This window comes from Suncus etruscus, chromosome 1 (genome assembly GCF_024139225.1).
Source record: "Suncus etruscus isolate mSunEtr1 chromosome 1, mSunEtr1.pri.cur, whole genome shotgun sequence".
Classification (NCBI taxonomy): domain Eukaryota; kingdom Metazoa; phylum Chordata; class Mammalia; order Eulipotyphla; family Soricidae; genus Suncus; species Suncus etruscus.
The window spans coordinates 101,775,311-101,792,143 of record NC_064848.1 but is presented as its reverse complement, the minus strand read 5'-3'; the positions used below and the strand labels follow the sequence as shown (position 1 = coordinate 101,792,143).

Genomic DNA, 16,833 nt, shown 5'->3' with positions numbered 1-16,833 from the left:
AGGTCCTAAAGAAGGCATTCATTCTTGTTGTTTTAGAATAGTTTGTTAGTTGGAGGGTGTAGAAATCCCCATTTTACATATAAAGAAAGGAGCGACATTAAGTAATTTGTGTAAAGGCAAACTGTAACTAGGAAAAATTGGTCTGGATCTACCCCCTCAAATTATATTGGGTTTTGATCACACAACTGTCTCAAATGAGACATAAATTTTCTTCTCTCTCTCCTCACCCCCACTACCTAGCTAGCTGCCAGGAGGAATGCTCTCAAGGTATCCTAGGCTTAGACATAGACAGCATTGGGATGGAGATGGAGGATTCTCATGATGATGTATGAGATAGAACTGGACAGGGGAGAAAGGAAAGACTTGAATCAAAGATGATTTCACAGTGACCTTACAAAGTTAATTTTCAAAGACACTCAATTGCAGTACATGCTAGAAGTTAAATGGTGTTTAATGGGAGTGATTCAGACAGATGTAATCAGGAAGTTTGTGCAACCTTTGGTGCTAACCTACCCAAAAGAGTAAAGGGCCAGAGTCTTTAGGGATTCAATAGTTAGCTGTGATTTTTTTTTTCAATTTTGTACCTAAATTATTCAATTTGTGCCCAATTTTGTACTCATGAATTAATGTGCTTTAAGCAAACTTCCAAAACAAGTAGAACCTTCAGATTACATGAAACTTGAAATCTTTGCTCTGTATAATTTATAGCTTCATTTTCCAATCCTTTGTCTGGTTAGTGGCTCTCAACCTGTGGTGCTGTCAGAATGGGTTTATTAAGGATTACTCATTGGTATTCATAAAGCTTTGCACATTTATGAATATTTATTAGGAACACTTCCAATAGATGCTGGCTGCTGTGTACCACATAGCATTTCAAATCTCTAGAGAAAATTCGTAAGAGGGAAGATCCTATTCCTGCAATAGCTGAGGACACTTTGTTTTCAGTGCACTATGAGTATTGTCTTGAGCTGGTTAGTGTTCTGTGCATTCAGCATTCATTTCCATAATCTTTGTGTTGGCTTCTCCACTCCATCAATTGCCTGGATGGTTAAAGATTATTTTCAAGACTCCATTCTGGGTCGGAAATTAATTGATGATCTACCAGTGAGGAGTACTGTGCAAAATTGGGGAAGCAAAGGCCAGTTCTCTATTAGAACCAATAGTAAGTGAGCTTATGTGTTTCAAAAGATGGAAGTTTTTGCAACAGAAGACGCTGATCCTGTGCTTTCAGATCTGAAGTGCTGGTGACACTGGTTTAATATTCTGCAATTTCCTGACCAGAAGATCCCAGCTGCAGTGCTGTCATTTGAATATCTGTAGTATTTACTTTCAGTTTTTAACCTCAATTTCTAGGAGTCACCTGACTTCCTGGATGATCTTGTAGAAACGGGGGGGGGGGGGGGGGGAGTGTATGAGGATTGGGGTGGGAAGGGTGAGGGAGAGAAAGGGAGAGGAAAAGTGAAAGAGAGAGAGAGAGGAGAAAGGAAAAGGGGGAGAGAGAGAGCATGTGAGTGAGAGAAACATGTCTGCGAGAGAAAGAAGAAAAATGTCTGCCTCAGAGGTAGACAGGGGTAAGGAAGGGAGAGAGGATAAGTAGGGTCATGTGGCAGGAAATATGCACTGGTGAAAGGTGATGTTGTACCCTATATGACTGAAACTCAATTATAAACAACTTTGTAACTGTGTATCTCATGGTGATTTAATAATTAAAGAATTTAATTTTTTTTTTTGTTTTTTCGGGCCACACCTGTTTGATGCTCAGGGGTTACTCCTGGCTAAGTGCTCAGAAATTGCCGCTGGCTTGGGGGGACCATTTGGGACACCGGGGGATCGAACCACAGTCCTTTTTGGCTAGCGCTTGCAAGGCAGATACCTTACCTCTAGCACCACCTTGCTGGCCCCAGGAGTTTAATTTTTTTAAAAAATATGGCAAATTGAAAGAAAAAAAGCAAGAACTGATCCATGTTTGAAAAATTAAACTTTGTCCTATTAAAAATATCCCAAACTCTTCCTCTTTGAACAAGTATATTTGCTTAAAAGAGCTATTGTGCAATGAGAACTCTGTCATTAAGCTTACAGAACTGTCCACTCCCTCCATAAATGATTTTTTTTTTAGTTTTTTTTAATGACTAGATTGGATGGAGGCTAAAGAGTATAAACTTTCTAAATTCTTTATCCACTTTCCAAATTAACTGATCAATTTGTGCTCCTTAGAAAGTGTTCCAATGACCCTTCTTCATTAATAGTTTCATCCTACCCTTAGCTCTAGAAATACTCATGATTCTTGACACTTTTCCTCTAACTACGCCTCCTCTTTCAACAGTACAGTGCTTAGCCTGTGATCTTCTCCACTTCTTAAGCTTCCATTGCCTTTCCATTCCATTCCATCATATCTCTTTTATGCTGAACTGTTTTCTAGTATCCATAGTTGCCATACTTCACTGAGAAAACTTAAAAAGGTCAGAAGCAGCCTATTAATGGCCAAATCCTAACATCTTTCTTTTAATTTTTATTGTGGTCAAAGTGAATGACATTCTCTCACAGTAATATAGATACTCCTCGCTTAATGACCTACCTGTTGAGCGACCATTTGCACTTATGACCATCTCTTCACTGTTATTTTATTTTAAATGTTCTTTTCCATCTTGTACACTCTACAGTACAGTACTGTAGTTTTTGGTGCTTTAATGTACCTACTTTACTAAATTTATGTTCTGTAATACATTGCAGTACTGTGTGCAAATTACACAACCTATGCAAATTAAAACAAGTGAAAAATTTTTTTACTGATTCAGAATACTCTATTGTCAAGTACAATGCATACACTGTACTACTGTATACAGTACATGCAGGTCCTCGCTTAACGACCAATTCGCTTAATGACTAAGTCTTTGAAATGGAACTTGGTCGTTAATCAAGGAGTATCTGTGTTTGAGGCACATAGTGATAATGAGTGAGGGGCATTCCTGCCACCAGTGTTGTCCTCCCTCCACTCCTGTTCCCAGCATGCATCCCACATCTCCCTCCTTTATTCCCATAATGCTAGTGCAACTGTTCCCCCCTTGTACAGCTTGTAGATTGGGAATCAATTCTGTTGTCGTTGACTTTGAATTTGGTATTCATGTTTGATCAGATTTTATTTCCACCAAATGAACATTTGACTGTCTGGCCTTGGTACCATCTGGGAGAAGAAGGAAAAAAGAAAAAAGAAAAAAAAGGCAAACAAAAAAAAAAAGAGAAAAACTAGGAGGAGTCTGTCTAGGTGTTATAAATATCCATTTAGAAGAAGAAAGAGAAAAAAAAGAAAAAGGTAGTAAAACAAGACAAATCAGAAACAAAAACCAATAAGGGAGTATCAACAGGATTACAAAAAGAATAAGCACAGAATAAGCCAAAAACCAAAACCATCAGCTATGGAAAAAGAAAAAGAGAAAAAAGAAAAGAAAAGGGAAAAAAAAAACCAGACTAGCAACTTCTTAAAAAAAAAAGGGGGGGTTGTATTTTCCTCCTCCTCCTCTATCCCCTCCTCCATCCCTTCTCTATATCTCCCCCACCCTCTTTCTCCTGCCCTTTTTTTTTTTTTTGGCATAGGCACAGTAATTCCCTTGGCCTAAGAGATACAGGGTTTCTCCGCCCTTGAAGCATACTGCCATGGGAATAACTACTGGCTCTATGCTCACTCATTTGCACACCCCAAGGTCTTTTTATGGTGCTAGGAAACTTTCCACTCAGTTGTGGGTGATGATATCCCACCTCTGTAGCTGGAGATCTTGTTATTTGTGTAAGTCATAATCCTAACATCTTTTTTGTTTTAACTTTCACTCTAGTTCATTAGAGAATTTGTCATTGCTGATTATCTTTTCCTTAAAATTATTTTTATTAAGGTACCCTTGCATTATAATATTCCATGAATCATCTAAACTAATATCTGTGTAGGATACACCATAGTTCTAAAATTCTCCTTCAAACCACCCACCCCATGTTTCCATCTTTGGCTCCCACTCATCTGTCTCAATATTCCTTCTCCTTTTTGGCTATGGCAATTTTTGCTGGATATTATGTGTAAATTGGAAGCTTTAAAAGAACGGAAATGGAGGTTACAAAGTTTTTCAGAAAGGACGATTAGAGGGCATGTTGAGAGAGGGGTTTAACAGATGACTAAGCATGTTTTGTAGGAACTCTGACAGTGCTTCTAACTACATACCATCTACCGCTGCTTAAAGGTTAAGCAAAAGGTTGAATAACTGTGGCTTCCTTTTCAAAATGAAATATATCAAGGCATTCAGATGATCTGAAATGAGCTGTATGTGAAAGTGTGCTCACCACTTTTCCGGATAGAGGGTCGTAGAATCGTTCCAGGAGTTGGACCACCGTGCTCTTCCCACAGCCACTGCTGCCCACCAGAGCGAGTGTCTGACCCTTCTTCACCTGGAGGTTAAGTCCCTGTAGCACAGGGATGTCTGGTCGAGTGGGATAGTTGAATACAACTTCATTGAATGTCACATTTCCTTCCAATGTTTTCTAAGACCAGTACAGAAACAATGAATTTTGACTGCTGCAATCTTTAAAAACTTATTGTACATAACACCCTTTGTCACTTGGTGTCAGAACATAGTAAACTTGACTGCAATTGGACTTCATTTATCGTTGCCAGGGTTTAATAACCCTAAAAGACCTGAAAGAGTTTGTGCTTTTTTATTTTTATTTTTTGGTTTTTGAGCCACACAAGTGACACTTGAGGATTACTCCTGGCCCTGTGCTCAGAATTCACATGGGACCAGATGGGATGCTGGGGATCGAACCCAGGTACATCTGGATCAGCTACATGCAAGGCAAATGCCCTACCGCTGTGCTATCTCTCCAGCCCCACAACTTATATTATTAATGTATCATTTTATCAATCATTTAAGTAAACCAAAACACTTTTTTTTAAATTTTTTTTGGGGGGGATTACTCCTGACTCTATGCTCAGAAATTACCCCTGGTGGGCTCTGGGGACCATATGGGATGCCAGGATTCGAACCACTGTCCTTCTGAATGCAAGGCAAACGCCTTTCCATTGTGCTATCTCTCTGGCACCCCAAAACACTTTTTTAAATTAAATTTCCTCTTGGAATATTTTCATCAATTAGAAGATCACATAAAGAAACCATCTAACTCACCGGTTGGAGGCCTCCGGTACTATAGCTGTCAATCAAAGGGACTTTTTCAATGATCATGATGATATGAGATGCTGATATTTTGGCTTTAGCATAGTCAGGAGCAAATGAACTGACCTGCCCCACAGCCATGGCACCAAAGACAATAGCAGAGAATACCCTGAAACAAAGGTTAACAAAGACAAAACAAGCTCAGAATTATGACCAAGATGCTGGAGAGTTGACACAGATACAGAAGTTAAATAAAGTACAATTAATAAACATTTTTCTTTGTAAGTTTATGTGTGTGCAACGAACCAATTATAAAATGACCTTATCTGGCACCCTCCTGCAATGTGATGTTGCAGTTTCTGTATGTAAAAAGTGAAAAAAAATTTTCCCCACTTTGAACTCCCATTGGTCACTTTACTTACTAACAGGATGTGGTGGAAGAGACTGTTTGCCACTTCCCAGAATATGACTCAGAGGCCCGTGCAGTCTTGTTTTTCTTCTCTCTGCTATGATAGCTCAGCTATCCTGCTGGTGGGGAAGTCACAGAAGGTGGACAGCTGTGTAAGCCCTATCCAACTAGTTTGCAGGCACAAGTGACTTAACCAAGATATGCTATGTCCATACCAGATTTGCAGAACTTTCAGCTGCACATAGAGATGTGAGAAAAATAATTGTTCATCACTGTATGTTCTTGAGGTTTAGTGGTTAGTGCAATGTTTGCAGCTAAAATTTTGTGACAATCAGTTATGAATAATGATGATGTCAAAATTGCATTAGATTCTTAAGAAAAAAAACCTGTGAGCTGTGGGTAGGGCATTTGCTTGCATGCAGCTGACCCGGGTTAGATGCCCAGCATCCCAAATGTTATCCTGAGCCTGCCAGAAGTGATTTCTGAGTGCAGATCCAGGAGTAACCCGAGTGCAACAGTAACCCCTGGTGTGGCTCAGAAACAAACAAAACTCAATCAACCAACCAACCAAATAAAAATGTCAAAAAGAACCTTTGAGCTATACAGCAGAGGTCCTTAAAGAACCCAATACCAAGTGGCATCAACATTCTTCATCTCTAATATTCGGGAATCAAAGCAACTTAGAGATGAGGAAAAACTCCATAGCGTATAAAGCCTGCTCCCATGTTAACACATGTATAGTCATGTCTCTAAGTTTGCTTCCATTCTGTTAGAAACTAACAAGCTGGATTGTGTTAAGGTTACTGTTAAAGAGCTCTTTTTCTTTAATTTTTTTTGTTTGTTTTTTTTTGGCCACACCCGGCATTGCTCAGGGGTTACTCCTGGCTGTCTGCTCAGAAATAGCTCCTGGCAGGCACGGAGGACCATACGGGACACCGGGATTCGAACCAATCACCTTTGGTCCTGGATCGGCTGCTTGCAGGGCAAACACCGCTGTGCTATCTCTCCGGGCCCAAAGAGCTCTTTTTCAAATGGAAATAAAGACAAGATGTAAGAGAGTCCTTTCAGAATTGGTTGATTGTATTAAAGACCCTTTGCTTATTTGAAAACTTCTTTAACTTAATGTAGGGCACATTTATCTAGTTGCCTTTTAATTTACTTACTTTATTTCATAGGAGCTATTACAAGGAGTGATGTTCAGGGGCCTAAAGCTTTTACTGGCAGAAATTGGTCTGGCATTGCTTGAGAGTCAGCAGTCCATACCTGACAGAGGTCAGGAACCACTAACAGCTGTTTATAGTGGTGCTCAGAGCCACATAAAGTTGGACGCTGAACTCAGGGCCTCATTAGATAAATTATCTGCTCTACCACTTGAGCCATATCTTTGGTTCTCTACTTGACATCTTGAACAGTGAATACCAGGAATGACATAATACTTAGAAATTCTTAGAATCAGTTCCACAAGTCCATCAATTTTGATTCTCTAGTTTCTAAGTCCATGTTAATATAGAACACAGTGGGTTTTGTTTGTCTATTTTCCTTTCTTTCCTTTATGTTTTGGACCATGACAAGCAAGGCTCAAGGCTCACTCTTGCTTCCATGCTCAAAGATCACTTATGGCAGTGCTCAGGGACTATATGAAGTATGAGGACTCTAACCCTGTGGGATGAATTCAAAACAAGCACCTGTCCACTTACTCTCTCTCTAGCTTCTGGTTTGTTCTTTAGAAGGAAATACTGGCAGTACAAAAGGGGCTATTCCTGGCACTGTGTTCAGGAAATCATATGTGGTACCTTGTATTTGAACTACAGTCACTGTTATAGCTGCATGCAAGGCAAGTTCCTTACTCCTCTACTCTCTCTGGCCCCAGGCTTGTTTGCCTTTTTTTTTTTTTTACTAATTCTAAATATATTACTTGGAAAAGTTGGGTCTTGCTACCATTTAAACCTGTGAGATATTTTATAAATGTATTGCTCTTCAGAGGGATACATTTCCTTCCTTTTACTTGGAATTTTGATTTTTCCAAACACGAAACACCCAAGTGTTGACAACTTTCATCAGTTCAATGCCATTCTTTGGAGTAAGAGATACACTATAAAATTATCTAATCAAAGTCCCAAAGCCAATATTATGTCTGCTTTTTATCTCATTTATAATAATGTACACATAAAATTGTATGATATTCTACTGAGATAGTAAGAGGAAAATTTAAATACATTGAAGTAATCCTCAGCAAACTCCAACACATGTACAAATAAATGCCTTGAAGGGATAAAATTTTATACAAATTATATTGTCAGGCCTAAATGACCCTTGTTTAAATGTAGCACTGTATAAATACTAATTACCGAATACTTTCAAAGGGCAAATTCACAGCCGTCACAAAATTAGATACTCAGAAAAATTACAAAATATTTTCATATCTGAGCACAATGCATTATTACATTCAGGCATATGATAAAAAGAGTAAAATTTTCTGCATTCATAATGATATAGCATCAATCCCAATCTAGCCTTATCTTCATTTCTGAATTCTCCAGTTCTTAACTACAGATTGTGTTTTCATTATTAAGTAAGGCAAATTATCCTGTTGTCTTCTAGAATTTATAGAACGCAAATGCTCCATCTAGTCAGAGAATTGAGGGGAGGAGTGAGGTGGGGAAAATGGGGACTCTCTGGGTCATGCTGACAGTGCTCAGGTGCTACTCTTGGCCCTGTGCTCTGGTGTGACCACTGGCAGTATTCACAGGATCATTATATGGCACTAGGGATTGAAACCAGGGTCATGGCAGCTGCAAACATATGCAAAGCAAGTACAATACTTCCTGTACTATGTATCTCTTTCTCCTCAGAGAAGCTTTTACAGAATCAGTCAGATTCTGTGATCAGGATTAGACTTCTCAAGAAGTCAAAACCTTGAGGCCGGAGAAGTGGCGCAAGTGGTAGGGTGTTTGCCTTGCACGCACTAACCTAGGATGAACCATGGTTCAATCCCCTGGCATCCATATGGTCCCCCAAGGCAGGAGCGATTTCTGAGCATATAGCCAGGAGTAACCCCTGAGCATCATTGGGTGTGGCTCAAAAACAAAAGAAAACAAACCAACAAAAAGTCAAAACTTTATGGATGTCCCAAAATTAAATCACTTCTTCTCCCAGCCAAAGATTTGGAAAAGTAGAATGTGTGGGCCAACAAAGGGGAGGGAGAAGTTACTGATTTCCCAAATTAAACAGGATGCTTTAGTGGTAAAATAATAAAAATCAAAAGGAAAATGTCACATTTGGAATCACCAAAGTCTTTTCATAAAACTTCACATTAAGGATTCCATCTTGTTTCTTATCAACATGCTGCATAATTGTTTTGGTTTTGTTAGAACTTCTTTTTAATTTTTACATATATAATTTTTATTTTGATCATAGTGGCTTACATATCTTTCACAGTAATATTTTAGGTACATATTAACATTGAATCAGGGGAATTCCCATCATCAAATTTGTCCTCCCTCCAAGCCTGTTCCCATCTTGCATCTCATATCCCCCACCCTCACCTTCTGGGCTTCTAGAATGAGTGGTTCCCTCTGTGTCTAGTTTACTACTTAGTGATCATACAACTGTTTGGACTTGGTCCCCTCCATTATTTCCCCTTCTATTTGAGAAGCGGAACTAGATAGTTCAAGTTATGTGGTTTTGTTTGAAGAAAAGAAATAAAATGGGGTAAAAATCAAATAAGCCAAAAATGGGTGAAGTCCTTCTAGAGCTCTCAACCTCAGTTTGAGAGAGAAAAGGGAAAGAGGAATTGAAACACCACAACAATACAAAAAGAAATATCAAATTTTTAACCTGATACTTACAACAGAACATTTTCAAAGGTCATCATTTCCCTTGCCACCAAGTAGGCACCAAAACGGAAACAGCCAGCATAGGAAAAGTACATCATTGCCTGAGTGAAAGCAAATGTGAGTCCAAAGATGTGTGCTTTTCTCAAAGAGTTTCTGAAAAAAAGATATTTTGAAACTTAGTATTAATATTTCTCAGCACTTAAAATGTAATTTTTGAAAAGTAACCATGAGGCATGGAGAAATGGCAAAGAAAAAATAACTAAGATCGATTCTCACTTTGTAAAATGTATAGTCTAAGCTATGAGACTCAATGTCGTTAATTAAAAATATACAAACAGATTTCACTTATTTACTACATATTAATAACAGCAGGTATCTACATTCAATGGGGGATTAATCACATCTTAGATTGTTTCAGTCAAGTTCAGATAAAAAACAAAAACAAAAACACACACTTAAATAACATGAACATGAAGACGGGCAAAACAGAAAAGGAAGATAATCTTTTTTTTTTTTTTTTTGGCCACACCCAGTGGTACGCAGGGGTTACTCCTAGCTGTCTGCTCAGAAATAGCTCTGGCAGGCACGGGGGACCATATGAGACACCGGGATTCGAACCAACCACCTTTGGTCCTGGATCGGCTGCTTGCAAGCCAAACGCCGCTGTGCTATCTCTCCAGGCCCAGGAAGATATTCTTAAGTATTGCATTCATGATGTCTCACAGAGACCTTCTTTATATTCCTCAAAGAACTAATTCCCAGAAACTAACAGGGTCATTACCCAAAAGGGCTATCAGGGATTCCAACATGGTATCTCAATAATACTCATTGCCTCCTCTCCCACCTGGCTCACCCTCACAGATTTTACCTCAGGGATCTCTGCCTCTCTCAGACTTCTCTCCAGAGATAATTTAATTAGTTTCCTTCCAGTAGTTTCTCCCCTTGATCCCTATCTTCTGGCCAAAGTAATTCTCAGAAAATAAACCTGATCATTGAAAAAAAAACTCACTCTTCCTTCCCATTCCCAGTGATTATTACCTGTATGGTACCTGCAAATTCTGTGCATATGTATGCTCAAACTTTTCCTCCCGAGTCAGAGAAACAACAGTTCTGAAATTTTCTATTGCTTCAGTAGCAATCTGTAACAGAGAGTAGTTAGTCACCAAGAGGCACCAGGGAAAATAGTGGTAATTCCTTAGAATATAATAAAAGGCAATTAATTTTTGTTGCATACTTATTATGTTCTATTAGTTGATATGAAAAATATACTAATTTATCAAACTAACAAGACTTTGGGGTTTTATTATCCAAAAAAATTTATTTTGAATGCAATGCACTTCCAACAAAGAAAACAAATTGTGAAAAAACTTGGAGCACCTTTGGAGCACTAGAAAGAGAAAATAAAACTCTTGAAATAATTTCCACTGTATACATAGGGGGAAATAATTCTTCCCTTTTGTACCTTATTCATTCATCCAATAGAAGCATGTGTTACCATAGCCTCAATTTCTCTCTATAGATAACTGAAATTGACATCTTTCTTTAATATTCCTATTGGTTTCCTTTTCTCTTCTTTAATCATTTAGCAAAAGAAAGAATGTCTCAGTTATTTATTAAAAGGCGTATCAGGAAATCTGTATCCATTTTGTTGTGGTGTTGGAACTTCAAGTAGTGATCAGGAGGCCCTCACGCTACTGCCAGCAATAGTCAATCATCCAGGCTGACACAAACTGTCTATACTTTGAATCAGACCAAAAAAGACTAAACTATGCCTAGCAGAGTTATTTATAATGGTAAGAGAAGTTCATGATTTAATATATTTAAACATATTTTAAAAATTCTTTATACATTACAAAAATACTACTTCATAATATCCTAGAAGAACAAAAAACAGGAGGAGAAATTCAACTCTAGTTAAACTCACTGGGACACAATTTCTGTGTTAAAAATTTTTCAGGAGTGATTCCTGAGTGCATAGTCTAGAGTAACCTTTGAGAGTCACTGGGTATGGCTCAAAAACCAAAAAAAAATATTTTTTAATTTTTTGCAGTGCCAGTCTAGACCCAGGGCTTCATATATACAAAGTAAATACTTTCATACTGAGCTATATCTCTGGCAGAATCATTTTCAATGATCAAGTTCAAAACAAATGGAAGAATTTTTTAATTAACAAGAAAATTCAAACAATTGTAACAATGAATACTGAAAACAGATTTTACTATAAATTTTAGTCATGCTTTTTACATGTGCATCATTCTCTAAAGAGAGTATTATGTGTTGTTCATTATTTGGATGTTAAAGTGTTTTTTTTTTCAAGACATCATCAGTACTTTTATTAAAATTAAGTAAAAACAGCTACAAAAAGCAAATGTGTTCAGAAAAACAAGAGCACTATCAAAATTAAATAGAAAGACTTCAGAACTGTGCTCTGAAGTTTTTTCTTAAAGCTAATTTGATATAGGATGTAAATATGTCTAACATGATGTTTAATCATATATTTTCTGGAGTGTTTGAATATAAAACCCAGCTTTTAAGTCTATGCACATTTTTTATTGTGGGCAAAGTGAAAGTTTTAATGTGTATAAAGTCAAAGAAAGAGTGAATTATGATTCAGAGGCCCTGCAGAGTGAGTAAAACATTATAATCATTTCATAATTATCTTTATCTCAACACACAATGAAGCAATTAGGAAAAGGTTTAATTAGCACTCTGTACTCTCACAGTCTCACTTATTCCAAGAGTTTTAAATAGAGATTTGGTAACCACCAGGAGAAAGAACTTCTTAGTAAAGGAGTATAAAAAGACTTTGAGTTTTCTTCATAAACTACCATGTACTAAAAAAGAAGAAAGGAACAGTATGTTTACAGTCAAAAGAAACAACTTACTCTTCCTATCATCACATGCAATTAACTTTGCATAAGATTTTATTTCTGAAAAGGAAAAATAATTTATTTTATAGAATTATTCAACTGCCCCTAATACTCTAAAAAAATCAGGATCACAGGTGATAGGTTATGATGAGGTTTATACAGTTAGGGCAGAAGCAGGTCAGATGCCACTCACATAATCCAGCTCTAGAATCCTAGGCCTGCTTCATCCCTTTAAGACAAACCAGCAGAGGTAGCTCTGGTTCCCAGCTTATGTTTCATGAGGGAGATAGGTCATTAATCAATAAATGAACAGAAAACATTATGGTTGAGAAATCTTATCTCTCTCTCTATATATATATCTATATATCTATCTTTATCTGTCTGCCTGCCTGCCTGCCTGCCTGTCTGTCTGTCTGTCTGTCTGTGTGTTCAAGGATTATTCTCAATCGTCTCAGAAGATCAGATAGGTGCTAGGGATGGAATTTAGGTCAGGTGTATGCAAGGTACTGTCCTACCTGCTCCCGTCAGTCTTATATATTAATTAAAATGTTAGGAAAGGCCTCTCTGAGGAGGCAGTAATTCTGAAAGCTAAATAATGTAAGGGTATCAGCCACAGGAAGAACAGAAAGGATAAGTATGTTTAAGGAGCTAAAAGGAGAATATATGAGGCAAGAGGCAGGATGGGTACTAGAGAAAGTAGTGTTAAAATGCCTTTGAATCTAGGTAATGCAAAGTTTTAAAAGCCAGGGAAAGGGTTACATTTTATTCTAAGTGTGATAAAAGGAGGATTTTAAAATAAGCACAATCTTATTTCTTTTTTTAAGTGACCAGTATAGCATTTGTGAAAGCAACGTAGAATATAGAATGACAAGAAAGAATAGTATGAGAGCAGGGGAGATCAGTAAGACAGATGCTCTGTCACTTTGAGTAAGTTACGCAAACACTTGGTTTTTGTCAGTTATCTATATGAATAACTCAATAAGATTATCAAATAAAATAATGTACATGTTATGCATTCATTAGGAAAATGTATATCTTTTTTTGTTCTTTTTTTCTTTTTATTTCATGAAATAATGTATATCTTAACATGATGCCTGGTACATAATACTCTAATGCTAACTTCAGAATAATGGTAAGATGAAAGTTGGTTATGTGTACTAGTTAGAGAACTGGTATAATGTGGACTATTGGTTCAGCAACTACTATTTCCTTAGCTTCTTTTATCTCACATGAGCGATCACTGAATCAGCACATTTATCTTACACCTCATCCTCACTCAGAGAACCTACCATATTCATACAGATCTGTTTCTATCTGCATTTCTTTCCTTCATTCATTTGATAAAACAAAGAATCTTCAGTCTGATGTACATACCATTTCTATGGTGCTAAGGTGTGACTTGCAAAAAATTAGCTCCAGTCAGGTTGTATACTTCCTACCAGAGACCTAAAGGCTCCTTCTTGGGACATTTTGACTATTTCAGTAAATAAAGACATGTCATTTTCTCTTCCTACATTGGTGTGTTCTATTTTTCCCCATGGTTGAAGAATCAGTACCACAAGGGTAAAAAAAAAATAACAAAGTACACTATTAAAGGAAGTGAGCAGAGGGTTATTCCCTAACAGTGGATCAGATGCCTGTGGGTCAGCAACAAGTCCTAAACACAGGATTGAGCCCAGAGGGCAAAAGCCTCAGGAAGGTACTTTGTACTTGCTGGAAAGCACTGAAGTGGGTTCAATTTTCCTGAGGATCCCTAGGAAGCAGAAAGAAGAGTCTGATGATGTAGGAGGAAGGTAGAGAGCAAAGTGTTAGTGGTGGGGATTAGCATCTAAAGCCATCTTTATTATCCTTGAAAGGAGATGCTTGACCCTTAATGTACACTATCTCTGCCTGTCCTGGCCCTTGGAAAGTAGAGAAGATCAAATGATAGTTCTATCCTTATCCTAGATATGTTACACAGGGTTAGGGTCAGCCCCACTCTGATATCTTATTTCTACAATGATACAGATTATGAGATGTCAGATTGCATTCTGCCAGCAGTAGATCTGTTTCTTAACAGATGGAAGCACAACTAAGGAGGATGTTTTATCTGAGCTTGAGCCTTGGGAGATTTAGCAATGCTAAAAACAAAACAGACCTTATACTTTATAAGGGTCATTCTAAGCTGTCAAGGGTACATATAAAATCCTATATAAACATTTGTTTACAAAAGAGACAAGTATATTTTACTCACACACCATAATGGACTAGAAACAGAAATAGGATAAAAAGAAGAGAAAGGATAAAAATGAAAGAATGGTATGAATTGAAGTCCACAGAATATAAAGCCTTTAGGAATGCTCCATATTTTCATCTCCCATTTTATGTAATTGAATAGACTATTTTCAGTTATAAGAAGTCAAATTATGGGGCCAGAGAGATAGCACGGAGGTAAGGGATTTGCCTTTCATGCAGAAGATCTTTGGTTCAAATCCCGGCATTAATATGGTGCCCCAAGCCTGCCAGGAGAGATTTCTGAGCCAGGAGTAACCCCTGAGCGTTGCCGGGGTGACCCAAAAACCAATAAAAAGTTGAATTAGGCTTTGGAGGTTGAGGAAAGAAAGGGAAAAATAATGTGAAGATAATGGCCTAAAACTAGATAAGTATCAAGAATTAATTGTCAGCCTGTAAACTTAAGAATTTAATTTGCCTGTCTCGAATACAGGCAGGGGATGGGGAGGAAAGAAATGGGGGCACTGGTGATGGGAAGGTTGCATGGTGAAGGGGGTTTTCTTGTTATGACTGAAATACAACTACAATTATGTTTGTAATCACTTGTTTAAATAAAGAAATCATAAAAATAAAAAAATGAAATAGAATTTAATTTGCTACTTTTTTCCAGTTTTCAATCTACTGAATAAGTGTCAAATAATATTGCTTTGAGGAACCATTACAAAAACACTGCCTGAAAGTTAGTAAAAAAGAGTAACATAACTGATTAGAATATTTCACTCTACATAGGTAATTATATTTTGTTTGACTCACCTTCCCAGCACCTTCGAGTTCTTTCTTATCTTTGAGTGCTTGTCCAGACAACATTTTCATTTCAATAACTCCAGCTACTGCAATGATTGGCACAATTGCTAAGAGTAAAAGTGTTAACTGCCAGCCATAAATTAAGGATATTATAATGCCTGTTCCAAGATTTGCTATATTCTGAGTAATTACAGCAAGCCGGGCACCTATAGCCTGTAAAAAATTATAAATAATATTAGGTAAACACTTTGATATAATTTTAACCCATTTTTTTTTTTTTAATTTTTTTTTTATTTAAACACCTTGATTACATACATGATTGTGTTTGGGTTTCAGTCATAAAAGGAACACCACCCATCACCAGTGCAACATTCCCATCACCCAAGTCCCAAATCACCCTCCTCCCCACCCAACCCCCGCCTGTACCCTAAACAGGCTCTACATTTCCCTCATACATTCTCAATATTAGGACAGTTCAAAATGTAGTTATTTCTCTAACTAAACTCATCACTCTTTGTGGTGAGCTTCCTGAGGTGAGCTGGAACTTCCAGCTCTTTTCTCTTTTGTGTCTGAAAATTATTATTACAAGGGTGTCTTTCATTTTTCTTAAAACCCATAGATGAGTGAGACCATTCTGCGTTTTTCTCTCTCTCTCTGACTTATTTCACTCAGCATAATAGATTCCATGTACATCCATGTATAGGAAAATTTCATGACTTCATCTCTCCTGACAGCTGCATAATATTCCATTGTGTATATGTACCACAGTTTCTTTAGCCATTCATCTGTTGAAGGGCATCTTGGTTGTTTCCAGAGTCTTGCTATGGTAAATAGAGCTGCAATGAATATAGGTGTAAGGAAGGGGTTTTTGTATTGTATTTTTGTGTTCCTAGGGTATATTCCTAGGAGTGGTATAGCTGGATCGTATGGGAGCTCGATTTCCAGTTTTTGGAGGAATCTCCATATCGCTTTCCATAAAGGTTGAACTAGACAGCATTCCCACCAGCAGTGGATAAGAGTTCCTTTCTCTCCACATCCCCGCCAACACTGTTTATTCTCATTCTTTGTGATGTGTGCCATTCTCTGGGGTGTGAGGTGGTATCTCATCGTTGTTTTGATTTGCATCTCCCTGATGATTAGTGATGTGGAACATTTTTTCATGTGTCTTTTGGCCATGCGTATTTCTTCTTTGTCAAAGTGTCTGTTCATTTCTTCTCCCCATTTTTTGATGGGGTTAGATGTTTTTTTCTTGTAAAGTTCTGTCAGTGCCTTGTATATTTTGGAGATTAGCCCCTTATCTGATGGGTATTGGGTGAATAGTTTCTCCCACTCAGTGGGTGGCTCTTGTATCCTGGGCACTATTTCCTTTGAGGTGCAGAAGCTTCTCAGCTTAATATATTCCCATCTGTTAATCTCTGCTTTCACTTGCTTGGAGAGTGCAGTTTCCTCCTTGAAGATGCCTGTAATGTCCTGTAGTGTTTTGCCTATGTGCTGTTCTATATATCTTATGGTTTTGGGGCTGATATCGAGGTCTTTAATCCATTTGGATTTTA

The 16,833-nt window shown here is 37.6% G+C and overlaps 1 protein-coding gene across 1 annotated transcript in view; it reads right to left on the bottom strand.

The window, feature by feature from the left end:
- Positions 1–16,833, bottom strand: part of ABCB1 (ATP binding cassette subfamily B member 1) — a 99,122-nt gene that overhangs the window by 9,182 nt on the left and 73,107 nt on the right. The window contains 5 exon segments of the mRNA XM_049776430.1: positions 4,324–4,521; positions 5,163–5,319; positions 9,408–9,548; positions 10,434–10,534; positions 15,290–15,493. Of these exon segments, the coding sequence (XP_049632387.1) occupies positions 4,324–4,521; positions 5,163–5,319; positions 9,408–9,548; positions 10,434–10,534; positions 15,290–15,493 (801 nt within the window).